The sequence below is a fragment of the Dromiciops gliroides genome, chromosome 3, assembly GCF_019393635.1.
Source record: "Dromiciops gliroides isolate mDroGli1 chromosome 3, mDroGli1.pri, whole genome shotgun sequence".
In the NCBI taxonomy this organism is placed as follows: domain Eukaryota; kingdom Metazoa; phylum Chordata; class Mammalia; order Microbiotheria; family Microbiotheriidae; genus Dromiciops; species Dromiciops gliroides.
The window spans coordinates 409,504,244-409,518,005 of record NC_057863.1 but is presented as its reverse complement, the minus strand read 5'-3'; the positions used below and the strand labels follow the sequence as shown (position 1 = coordinate 409,518,005).

At 35.9% G+C, this 13,762-nt stretch overlaps 1 protein-coding gene across 1 annotated transcript in view; it reads right to left on the bottom strand.

Moving 5' to 3' along the window:
- The window catches only part of PGAP1 (post-GPI attachment to proteins inositol deacylase 1), an 84,499-nt gene that overhangs the window by 57,688 nt on the left and 13,049 nt on the right, over nucleotides 1–13,762 (bottom strand). Inside the window, 7 exon segments of the mRNA XM_043995330.1 lie at nucleotides 353–430; nucleotides 1,597–1,648; nucleotides 2,205–2,251; nucleotides 5,887–5,970; nucleotides 6,063–6,118; nucleotides 9,808–9,913; nucleotides 12,425–12,491. Coding sequence (XP_043851265.1) covers nucleotides 353–430; nucleotides 1,597–1,648; nucleotides 2,205–2,251; nucleotides 5,887–5,970; nucleotides 6,063–6,118; nucleotides 9,808–9,913; nucleotides 12,425–12,491 — 490 coding nt within the window.

Sequence of the window (13,762 nt, the reverse complement as noted above, 5' to 3'; positions counted from 1 at the left end):
CTTTCATACCTTGCTAATGCAGAAATATGCAACAGAAAGTTCCCACAGGGACAAGGTTTTTATTCAAAGTTGAATCAGAATAAAATTTGCATTAGTACTTTTCTATGACTCTAAAAATTGCTACAAATACACATGGGGCACATCTTGTCATCTGCAAATAGGCAAGGGGAAAAAAAATATATATATATATAGAATCACTAAATATAATTTTACAAAAGGCTGTTTAGAATGTTTACATGACTATCACAAATATACTCAGAGTATCTTATTTCCATTAATATTTTTGTATTAACAAACAAGTTGAGAATGTTTAAACTTTTATTTTAACTGTTAATTATTTAACTGTTATTACCTTGTTTCCATTAGTAGATGGTACATAAACAACAAGATGAGACAATTTTGGATAATCTTGGAGTTTCAACATGAAAGTCTGAAACAAATGAGAAAGGAATTTCATTCAATCAGGTGCAAAATGATTTGATATATGCTATAAAATGTTACTTTAAACATATATGATTCCTGTTTATAGTTATAACCAAGAGAGACTCCAAATTTTATTTGATACTTTATAAAATTTCCTTGATGGCATATTAAATTTTCAATAATGACAGAAAAACTGGAAACCAAGTTCCTAATAATTATGTTTATTAAAGATTCCACAAATGTCTCCTTTAGGAATTCGAGACGAATAAAGGAGCTTTCTCTTTGTGTTCTTTATATTCATTGCAAGCATGGTAAGTAGATTAAATTAAATAAATGAAATTTAATGTAAACTACATAAAATAATTTTACTCATCTACTATAGACTTTTAAATGTAAAGAAGTTTTTCAGAAACTTAATATTGTAAAAATTAAAAGGGAAACTGAGAACTGGGAAAAAATCTTTGCAACAAGTCTCATAACCAAAAAATATGGATTGAACTACATCATGACTAGGTTTACACCACAAAGAAATCAAAGAAAGATGAAAAGGATCCGTATGTACAAATATATTTATAGCGGTTCTTTTTCATGGTAGCAAGACTGGAAATTAGGGGTGTCCTCTTATTGGGGTATAGCTTAACAAACCGGAGGGTTTAATTTTTGTTTTTGTAAAAAATTTTCTCAATGGGGGAAGCAGTGGGATAGACAGATTAATTTTTCAAATATTGATTAACTAGGGGGCAGCTAGGGGTGCAGTAGATAAAGCACCGGCCCTGGATTCAGGAGAAACCTGAGTTCAAATCCGGCCTCAGACACTTGACACTTACTAGCTGTGTGACCCTGGGCAAGTCACTTAACCCACATTGCCCAGCAAAAAACCCAAAAACAAATACTTATTTACTGAAAAAATAAAAATATATCATTGAAAAAATTTTGGAAGTCTTATATGAACAGATTCACAGTAAACCAGGAAAATAATAAAAAGAAACTAAAAAAATTGCTTTTTATATCCTTAAGAAAATGTTTCTAAAAGGCTACACTATACAGCAGCAGGAAGTGCTTAATACCAAGACAGATTAAAACTATGCATGGCAATAGTTTTTCAAAGTATTTACAGATATATCAAAGTATTTTTTTCACCAGGAAGAATCAAAATTGAAAAGGTATATTTACCTTCATTGTTGGTAGTAGTTCACTTTTCCATGACAGGTCAACACCTTGAGTACTATAAATGAACAAGGATATTATCAAAAGAGACAAATACCTGAAGCCAGACTCAGACCAATATAATAGTTGCATATGACAAAAACAAAAAGCAAAAACAATTGGTAAACAAACAGCAAGAACAACAAAGAATTAGCAAAGAAATCATGGCATGAATTCAGACACATCTAACATCTGTATACAACTGTCAGGAATTATGTAATTGGTAACATTTATATGGGATTTTAAGTTTTAAAAAACTCATTATTCCCAACATCCCTAGAGGTAGGTGATAAGAATATTGTAATTCTCATTTAATAAATAAGTTCAGAGATTTTAAAGCGACGTGTCTAACATCACATAGATATTAAGTGTTAGAGCCAAGATTCAAACCCAGGTCATTCTGACTCCAAGTCTGGAACTCCTTTCCATTATACATGCAACATTAATTATTTTAAAATAAAGTCTGACAGTTCTGAATACTTAATTTACAGTGGGGAAAAACTTAAATTTTGGTCTTAATATGACTCTAAATGGAGGCAAAGTGATACATTTCTAATACAATATAACATACTTACCACATTGAAACACTGTTAATACAGCCATAAACCCAACTATGTGTGTCCTGTCAGTTAACACAAAACAAGGCAAACTGTTAAAAAGAGTTAATAGAATTAAGTACAAAGGCAGCATCAACTTTTTAAAGATCTACTGTAGGCGGCAGCTAGGTGGCACAGTGGATAAAGCTCCGGCCCTGGATTCAGGAGGACCCGAGTTCAAATCCAGCCTCAGACACTTGACACTTACTAGCTGTGTGACCCTGGGCAAGTCACTTAACCCTTGTTGCCCGGCCCCGCCCCCCCCAAAAAAGATTCACTACAGACTAGTGGGAAAGCAACATAAACAAAGATGAGGATATTGTTACTTAGAATTCTACCCATGATACCTCCCTTAAAAGGGAGGAAGAAAACAAGGGCAGGAAGCCTAAAGCAGCAGGATAAGCTATGTACCTTACATGATTTCACAAAGAAAGAAGGACTTAAATGGTTGGGGGAGGGTGGTAAGAGGGAGGAAGAGTCAAGATGTGCTGTGGAAGGTTGGCGGGAAAGTTTGGCATTAATGGGACATCAGACTTCTGGATAAGAATGTCCTTTACTAATGTCATCTAATCTCCTAAGCAGTTTTTCATCCTGAACCTACCATAAGCATTAAATCCAGTTTCCTGATAAATGGTATCAATGTTGAATGTTTGTCATATGGAAACTAAGTGACAAAGATAGGAACCCAAACAATTTGGTCCTAAAATATATTCAGCATCCTAACATGGAAGTAATACTCAGCAAAACACAACATGACTGTTCTAGTCATTTAAGGAGAATAGAAGATAGGATATTCTACTTCATTTGCAGAATGAATTTAAATGGAGTAACCATAAGCATAGATGATAAAAGAAATGCATGAAGAACAAAGTGATAAATAACTTCAAAGGATGTATGATATAATTGTGAACCCCTAAGGAAAACTAAGGTAGTCAGCAGACCAGAGAAGATGGGCTTGGGATAATCAATAATGAGGTAGCTTTTTTTAAACAAGAGAAGTAAGTCAATCATAAGAATAGAGGCAAATACAAAAACAATCATAAGCTCTGCAAAAAGTCATGCAGCCAAAAATATTTAACTAGATTATAAGTTTTTTGAGAACAAGGACTTGTGTTCAAATCCTGACTATTGTCTTTTAATATCTGTGTGACCTTGGGCAAGTCACTTACTTCCTTAAACCTCACTTTTCTCATCAGTACAATGTAGGGGTTGAATTAGGGGAAACCTCTGAAGTCCCTTTCATTTCCAGACCTATGTATTTATATGTCTTATTAATTTGAAAACTTAATACCTAACCCTAACCCACAGCATCCAACCCAGTCTCTTATACTCAATAAATTAGATGAATCAATAACTGAATATAGGACACTCTTCATATGTGATGGGTGAAATTGATGGATGGCATATATTGGTCTTAAGTTATGCTTATGAAAAACAAACATAATAATATAGGTGCCTCCAATTCAATGCTGGTAAAGCAAGCAGAGAAAACATTTAAATATATATTTGAAATTTCATCCTCTAAAAATACTATTTGTAAAACACAAATATCTCTATTTTTAAGTAATAGGTGTATGAGAAGGACTGGTTTAAGAGGTAAAAAGAGCTTCTGAAAGGGTAGTGTAATGGAAACACAGAGAGGAGAGACTATCCAGGCAGAGTGATCAAGACAGATGAGATCTGAGAAAAGTCTGTGATTTTGTAATTAAGAGATTATTGGTAACTCTAGAGAGAACAGTCTAAAGCACACAAGCAGAAGCCAGACTGCAAAGGGTTGAGGGAATAAAAAGAAATGGAGGTAATGGAAGTGGGGTTAACTTTTTCCCCCTTAGGAATTTGGCTGAAAAAGGAATGAGAGATAGAATATGATAGTTTGAGGAAATGGAAGGGTCTAGTAAAAGTTTTTAAAAGATTGGGGTGGGGAGGAAGAAATGTGGGCATCTTTAAAGATAATAAGCAAGGAGCCAGGAGCCAGACAGGAGACTGAGAATTAGAGATGGGAAAGAAATAACTAAAGGGACAAGCTGTTGGGAAAGGGTGGAATAAGCATAAGTGTAGTGGTACTGGCCTTAGCAAAAAGAAGGGTCACTTCATTTTACATATGTGTGTATATAAATACAGATATATTTATAGAGACTTATACAGATGTATATGTGCACATCTGCAAAATGTATTCATGATATACAAAAAAGCATGTATGTTTGCATGTGTTTGTATATGGCAGCAGAATGCTATGGATATGGTTCCTGGCTTGGAGTCAGAAGATCTGCATTAAAGTCCTATATCTGACACATAGTAGGTGTGTGACCTTGGGCAAATCACTTAATCTTGCAGCACCACAGGCAATTCTTAAATATATGAAATGAATGAATGAATAAAAAAGCATTTAATAAATACTTACTATGTGCTAAGCATTGTCCTAAATACTGAGGATACAAATAAATACAAAAGCAATCCCTGCCCTCAAGAAGCTAACATTCTTACAATGGAGATAACACATATAGGAAAGTGGTTGCCAGGGAGGAATCTTTTGGTTTGGAAAGTTACAGGGATGGTGAGTAGAGCCAAAGGAGAGTAGACTGAAGACTGACATGTCTTTTCCATGAGCATAACTGGGAAAGGGAGAAAGGGTAGTGTTATTCATATGGGAGCACGGTGCCTAAGAAGAACTCTGTAGAGTCAAATGAAACATGGCCTGAGTTTGTGCCTAGATATGAAGCAATCACCACCCTAAGACTTTAATTGGAAGAACTGCTGATCTTCATTGGTAGAAGTTCCTCACTGGGAGTTCTCCCCACCAATGAAATCATACAACTGGATCTATCAACAGATAGAGCTATACGACAAATCCTGTAGATTGATGCTATTTACACCCACAAAAACAGTGTAGTGTAGTGAATAGAGAGCTAGACAGAGTCAGTATCAAGGCCTGCCTCTGTAGTACTGGGCAAGTCACTGTCAGTGCTCCTGACAGTTCTCTGAGACTAGATGTTGCAGATGAGCTACTAAACCACATTGATAAAGGAAATTTCCTCACCTGAAGTTCCCTATATCAATGAAAACACCGGTGTGTGTGTGTGTGTGTGTGTGTGTGTGAAAAACTTACAGGAAACCCTTTCAGAAGCTGACTGATGAGATATGGGGGGGGGGGGGAGTAAGAGGGGGTGGATTCATTTATCACCAGAAATCAACAACACTAACAAGTCATAGATGAAAATCACCTATAAAGATGGGAAATGCAACATGTTAATAATGATAGTTTGTTGAAATTAAGAAGGTTGATCATGTAATGAAAGTGCTAACAGAAGGAAAGTGGACCTCCTAGCATGCAGGAAAAGCACATCTGGAAAAAGAATGTCATCTTATCTGTAGCACTGTCTAGCAGAGCAGTTCTGACCAGATGAGAACTTTGGGGGAGGTAAGGCTTACTTATGAGGCTACTATAAACTCTTTTGGCTTTAACTCTATACTCACTCAATAACCTTCTGATTATTCCTTAAGCTTTCCCAGATACCTAAATACTGGGAAGCGTATATGTTCAGACTGAAGAAAACAAAAATTATGAAATTCTTGACAGTTATGTATTAGATGATTGGCTCCAAAGGATGAACTCTCTTAAGCCATTTTAAACTTAAAAAATAAGTTACAGACATTTTCTTACCAATATGCTGTTCTGACAGTATATATGGCTGTAGGTTTTTCTGTGATTTGAGAGAGGAAATGCAAAATACATCGCATAAGACTCCTAAAAAATAGGGAAGCAAGAAATCACTATATACAATCACCCTCACAAAGTAGATGTAATCTTCATTCCAAAATATCTGGTTAAGTACTTACATTAAAAGCCATAAAGGTCCACTTTGTTACTTTCACTGGAACCCACTTAGATGTCCCTAAAGTAGAGAAAATTATTCTCACTTCTGAATGATAAAATCTTAACTGCTTTCCTGCTGACTGTAGGAAGAAATGTTTATTCTTCATAACATGACATTAAACAAAGTCTACATTCCTGAGCATAAGCTATTTTAAAACAGCAAATATGGGTTTCCATCATGTACTCATAACTAACTAGCACTTACATTAAAAACTGAATAACTATATTTGGTCTTGTTTTCACTTTGGAGTTATCAATAGAAAGGTAGAGTTTTTATCTTCTTTCATAAAACAAGAAAAATTTGTCTTTCTAAATCATTTGCTACTATCCCATTTCTTTCTTCCACTTTGTGGCCAATGTTTTTTCTATTTTACAAAGCATATATGAAGTTCCTACTATGTGTAAGACACCACAGAAGATATAAAGATAAACCAGCCATCATATTTCCCCTAAGTATTCTCTTCTCCAGGCAAAATATGTCCTTTTTCTTTAAACAATCCTTATTTGGCATGATCTCAAGGTCCACCACACTCTGGAAGCTCTCTAGTATACTCTTCAAAAATGTGGTGCCCAGAACCCAAGACCCAAGTCTTTAACTGCCTCCAAAATGCCTCTGCCTAATGTCCCATGTGTAACTCAATGTGCCCTTTCCCCAAAGCTTATTCCTCCTTCTGACTTCGCTGTTCCTACCACTGGTGACTGCTACATGCCCTGCATGAGAGAGGTATATTTCATTTAAATTTTTCAACTGGATGGAAAACAAGTACTTAATCCATTGGCAAACATGGGTCACACTTCCTTGGCAAAATGCCCTGGCAGGCTAGGCTTTTGATATGGTATCAAGAGAACAAGATTAAGATTTTCCAAGAAGTCTCTGATCAGTGGGCAGAGGAAAAGTTTCAGTGGCTAAGTGAGAACAAAGGTTTCTATGATGACCTCGTAAGCATAAATTCCAGTTGAAAGACCAGAACTAGCTTTTGAAAATGGAAGAAATGTATCTTAAACATTATACTCACTTGGCAGCCCTTGGCCATGGCTTAGTAACAAGCATGAAATTTGAAGACAGAAACAAAATGTTTGCATTGAATTTGGTGCAGACTTGGGTTTTGGCAAGTTCTCTTCTTAGGCTCTTCAGAAAGGACTGAGAGGAAAAACTTTGTGTGTAACAGATTGTAGAATTCATCTGGCAGAATTTCCTGGCAAATCATTGCTCTATACCAATGACTGTGACAATGCAGATCTAATTTTACAAAGAAACAATTCTGGGCCCTGAGGTGGATTTCTTTTTTAAATTTCAAACTTAATATTTGTGTAAAATCAAGTTTTGAAGGAATTACTATCAATTCAGGAAAAGAACTTGAAGTTTCTATTAACTTTCTTTTGTGACAAATATTAATTATAAGGATTTTGCACGCTCTCTAAAGTTTAGTAGCCTTTTTATTGTGGATTTATACACAGTATCTTTATTTAGACTAAAGGTATCGTTATCACTTTCAGAGCTAAATTGTTTAAGATATATTTCTGCATGAGAACCCAGGATCACTTCTCACCCCAGATAGTCCTTACCTAGGGAAAGAAACTATTAACTACTCTGGAAATGTAAGAATCTTGAGCTCTTTTCTTATATTATATAAGGCTTAACCTACTATATTGTAACGATTGGAATGACGCCACCTGCTGGAGACTTACTGTAGAAGAGTTCCACCCATGAAGTGAAGGTCTTTGAGGGCAAGACCAGGAGTCTTTTCTTTGGGAAAAGGAAGTGACGCAGGCGAGTGGGAGGAGGAAGGAAGAGACTGGCACTCAGTCTCGCTCTCTTTCCTTTGGACTCTGGTGGAGAGCGGAGCTAGAAATGTGCTCTCCCTTTAATAGATAGGAATCTAGGCCTTTCTCTCTCTTTATCAAATTCTTATTCTCCTTAATAAATGCTTAAAAGTCTAACTCTTGCTAAAGCTTATAATTTATTGGCGACCACTCATTAGATATTTTAGACAGTTTAGCTAGAATTTTAGCCCTAAACAATATTTAGCTTATTGCCTTTATTTTTTTCTTTGAAAATTCACTCTTCAGCTGGTACTAGATAATCTAAATTTGAGCCATAGTTTCATGGGGAAATACTTTGCTTATTTTGTAATACTACTGTCAGTAGAAGAAAATTTTCATGCACAACATCTGACCATTTTTTCCCTAATTCCTGCTTCTATTCTTTCTCTTTTGGCTTCTTAGGTATTATATTAACATTTAGTCATATGTATACATAATAGTAATATACAAAAAGCTGCATGAATGCCACTGGTTCACTATGAATTTTTTTAAAGGCTGCAATATATTAAATACTTCTAGTTTACTCTTCAGTATTTCTCTATCTTCTCATCGGATTCCCTTGTCTACCTAAGAATAACTTCTGTCCTGAGGCCTCATCCCTAGTAGGTAAATAACTGCCTGTCCAGGCTGGCCTTTACCAAGAGAAGGTCCAGTGTGTCTGGGACTCAGTCAATCTCTAATCTGTTCCACCTTCCCACAGGTGCCTTGCCCCTGTGGGGGAACCCTTATTTTATCTTCCTCCCACCTTCCCTAATTCCTCTTAATGCTTTACTTCCCACTATTAGAATGTAAGTTTCTTGAAAGTAGGGACCATATGATTTTCTGGCTTTTGTCTCTTCACAGCTTATCCCAGAACCTGGCACTTGGTAAGTGCTCTATCTACCTATCATCTATCTATCATCTGTGGTAAAAATTATTTGTGGTAAAATTATTATTGCAGTTTTTAGCTGACTCATTTGGGAGGGGCTATACCTGGCCCACCCTAAAGTTACATATGCTACTGAGGTCAGAAGGAGAACTCTCCATAGGCAGTTTTTGAAGGACTTCCCCTTTTGGGGGAGGAAAATTGAACGCTCCATGAGGGAAGGCAGAGGGACTTCTGGAATGCTCGCTCGCTCGCATTCACGTGCGCTTGCTCTCACTCTCGCGCTCTCTCTCTCTCTCTCTCTCTCTCTCTCTCTCTCTCTCTCTCTCTCTCTCTCGTCTCTCCCCTTCCAGTGATGCTAGCAACGGCAGACTTTCCAGGTGTTGGTGAGTTAATTACGGAAAACCCTAAATTCCTTTGAATTAGCTTACTTGGAAACAATCTGGGGATTGCATAGGCTAAGTTTAGAGTTAAGAGTATTTATCTGTATTTCTTTTTTCCTATTTCCTTATCTTTGATTTTTTATAAGTTTTACCTTTGTTGTTTAATTAATTCCCAAGTAATAAAATCTGATCCTTCTGTGTATTAAAGCTGTAAGGCTCCTTTCTTATTGGCCTGGGAGAAATATCTAAAAGGGCAGTTCAGAGGGGAGGGTGAACCTAAAAGGTCCCTCATATTTCCGGGACCCCAATATTTAGGCGAGTCACCCAATTAACGCTCTGTATATCAAATTTTGGCCCTCACACATCTATCTATCTATCCATTTACATATATCTACCTTTATCTTCTTATCTGTCATCTATCAATCTAGAACCATCTCTACCTATCTACTTATCTGTCATCTATTTATCTCTTACTATTTACCAACTTACCTATCATCTAGCTACGTAGTAACCTCTCCATTTCCCTACCTAACTATCATCCATCCATCCATCCATCCAATCACCATGGGATCTCAAACTCTGTTAGGCTATAATGATGGCATTTCAAGATATTAGTCTTAGTTTCTTATCACCAACCTGTTAAATCAGCAACTATATTAGGAGTTTCTTCAAAAAGCTTTGCTGGATTTTTTACAAAGTGGTGATTCAAAACAGCCATCTTCTTTTTGGGTTTCATAGTTATCTAAAAAGAAAATGCAACATTTTTCATGCTTTATTTATGTACATTGTATTAAGTCAACGGTACTTTAGTAACAGTTTAAAGAGTATGTAGCTCATAGAATTACTATACTCAAGTTCCATAAGAGCAGGAACCTGCTATTCTTCTATTCTTGCTATTATTGTGCTGTTTCATTGTTTTCAGTCGTGTCTTTTTGGAGTTTTTTTTGGCAAAGATACTAGAGTTGTTGCCATTTGCAATTTCCTTCTTCAGTTCATTTTACAGATGAGGAAACTAGGGCAAAGAAGGTTAAGTGACTTGCCCAGGGTCACACAGCTAGTGTGTCTACTGTGTCACCTAGCAGTCCCATTTTTGCTATAGCAGAAATCTTTTTCTTTCTAACAGCCAGAGGGCCTAAGAAACACAATAATTACAAAGGAAATGCTCAGTGTTCTATAAATAAATATCATTGCATGATGGATTTTTAGAGTAGGACAAGACCTTACAGTTCATCTACGCCCTAGGTCAATACTCCAAACAGTGTAAAAATTCTCACAACATTATTCCTGAAACATGCTAGTACAGCTTTTGTTTGAATACCTTCGGTAATTGATAGTTCACTACTTTAAGGGAGCTCAAGATTTAAAGCCAGAAGACGTGTGTTTATATCCCAGTTCTACTACTTTGGTAAAATTACAAATGCCAAGGGCATATTTTCTCATCCACTTATAAGGCTGCTTCCAACTTTAAAATTTTAATCTTTTATTTCCACTTTTTTGTGGTAAATATGATCAATAAACACGTTTGAACTCTATGACAATATTCTTAGAGTAATGGTTAAAGAACAGAGAGATTGGGGGCAGCTAGGTGGCACAGTGGATAAAGCACTGGCCTTGGATTCAGGAGGACCTGAGTTCAAATCCAGCTTCAGACACTTGACATTTACTAGCTGTGTGACCCTGGACAAGTCACTTAACCCTCATTGCCCTCCAAAAAAAACCCCCAAAAAACAAAACAAAATACAGAAGTTGATCAGCAGAACAGAAATAGGTATACATTATATAGAAGCAGATAAGCACAGTAGCCTGGTATTTGATAAACCCAGAGAACCCAATTATTGGGCCAAGAACTCACTATTTGCCAAAAATCTGTTGAGAAAACTGTAAAACATTCTGGTAGAAATTATTTGAACAATTTTGGCTTTGTAAGATAGTTTAAGATCTGGCACTTCCAGGTCTTCTTCCTTGCTACTTTTACTTTTATTTCATTGATGCATTTGACATTCTTGACCTTTAGCTCCTCCAGATGAATTTTATTCTTTGTTCTAGCTCCCTGAAGTAATCTTTTCGTAGGTTGATTGGCATGACATAAAAGTAAGTAAATTAACTTGGGTAGCATTTTCATTTTTATATTAGTTTGGAATACCCATAAACAATGAATATTTCTCCAGTTTCTTAAATTTGTTTTTATTTGTGTAAAGAGTATTTTGTAATTGTGTTCATATAGTTCTGGTATATGTCTTGGCAGGTAAAGAATGTGAATAATTAACTCATGTGGGTTTATCTTCTATGCAACTATCTCTATTATTTATCAAATCTAAATTTTTTGGTTGGAAACAATAGACTTTCTAGGTATAGTGTTATGTCATCTGTAAATGATATTTTGACCTTTTCAATACAATCCTTCTAGCAACCTTTTCTTATATTAGTCCTATTGCTATTTTTTCTAGTATGATGTCAAATAAAAATGACACAAGTGAGTACTCTTGTTTTATATATGTTTGTAGGGAGAGTACTTCTAAATATTTCTCTATTGCATTTAATTCTTATTTTTTATCCCAAGCGGATACTTTTTAGTATGAAGAAAAAAATCATTTTATTTGGATTTTTAAGTTTTTGGGGGTTCATTCATGAGTGAATCTTGAATTCTGTCAAAGCCCTTTTCTGTATCTACTGATATCAAGGATTTGAAGTTGGAAGGAACTTTAGAGACAATCTTATCAAATCCCCTCATTTTTATAGATAAAAAAATTTAGACCAAGGGAGAAGAGCCATATCCATGGTTTCTTACCCAGGTTTTCTAATTCCAAAGTCAATGTTCTTTCCATAAAGCCAGTCTGGATCATGATTACATGATTTTCCTCTTTGAAAAATTATTCTAAATATATAGGTTATTCCAAAAGGCTTAGTACAGTTGTAAGTTATTAAAGGGGCAGCTAAGTGAAATGTCAAACCACTCTAGTATCTCTGCCAAGAGAAATGCAAATAGGGACACAGAGAGTTGAACACAACTAAAAAACAACTTAACCAAATGGTATTAAATCTAAATATTATAGATTAAGTCGTATATTTTTGATAGTTTTTTCTAAGCCTTGCATTTCTGGCATTAATTCTACTTGGTCGTGATAAAGATATTATTTCTATAAAAGTAAAAATAAATTATACATTAAGTTCATAAATCAATAAAGTATAGGAGTCTATTGTATCAAAAAAAGATTTATTGAAATATGTAGGTAATTTATAAACTAATACCTACCTGTTTGGTATCATCATCGATAAGGTCAAAGAAAGCTCTAATTGTAACCAACTGCAATTGTTTACACCTAAAGAAATTGATAAGAAAAAAATTATAAATGAAAAATCCAAAATGGGAAAGCTCTGTGTCATATGACTTTGGTTTCAGGAATGACTATAATTCTATCAATGTAAGCATTATTATTAAATATAATTTAGCACCTTGTATGGCGAGTCTCAGAGAGAATGAAAACTACCTTGAGTAAATGGAAAGAACAAAAGAAGTTCCTACTCTCCCATAGGAAAACTTGCACATGACCATGGGCCATGCTGACACCATGCCTTCTTTGTTCTGTTTCTATATAATTGTGGCAAAAAGTTTTAACAGTTGGTTAGATAAAGGAGAGACGCCAGTTTTTTTAGGACCACCCTTTTGGGGAGGAGACCAACAGCATGAGCTACGCACACCAGTCCGCCTGCGACGCAGGCCAGATTGCCTGCTGAGCACTCGACTTCCAGGGTGCGAGCTTAAAAGGAAAGGAGAGAACGGAAGTGGGGCCTTTTTTCCTGCTCTGCTGGTCTCCTGGCTGCGCTGCACAGACAGACGCGGACTGGAGTTTGACTCGGCCCGGCTCTCGGTTAACAGCACGTGCTTGACTTGGTCTCTTGCCCCAAAGGTGGCCTTCCGCTTTTGGTGAGTTTTATACGGAATATAGACTAAGCCTAGACTTAAGACGATTTGTATTGTATTTCTACTTTCCTATCCTTCTAATCAACATCACCTTGTGACTACCATACAATAAAAGCTCTATCTAGAAAACCAGAAGCTTCTTCCATTTACTAGTCTGGGAGATAAATTAAGGGAAAGGTTAAGTAGGGGAGATTTATGATCTAATATCCAATTTTAATCTCACATAATATCTGACCTGGCCTGCAGTGGGTATAGGGATCCACAATGTTACTTTGTCCTACTGACACCCAGAACAACTGGCTTCTTGTGCGTAAACTCTCCCAATTAACCCATATAAAACCTATTAATAACCAAGCTGATATAAGCCCCTTTTTCTTTGGTATCTCTATTCTCTCAGAGGGTATGCCACCCTATAATTGACAGAATTAGGGCAGATAGATTTTGCCCCCTTGGACACCTAAAAATTACAAAATTATTTCAAAATTGTCATATTTACTAAAGAAGAGTAAACAGATATTGATTACTATTACATCTATTGTAAGGCTAAGACATGGGAGAGGTAAGTAACTTTTCCAAATCCTACCTACCAGGTTGCAAAGCCCCTATGTAAAAAAAAATCTTTTGGTGAAGTACACTTCAATACACCAAATGTTAAGTGGGAGTCCCACA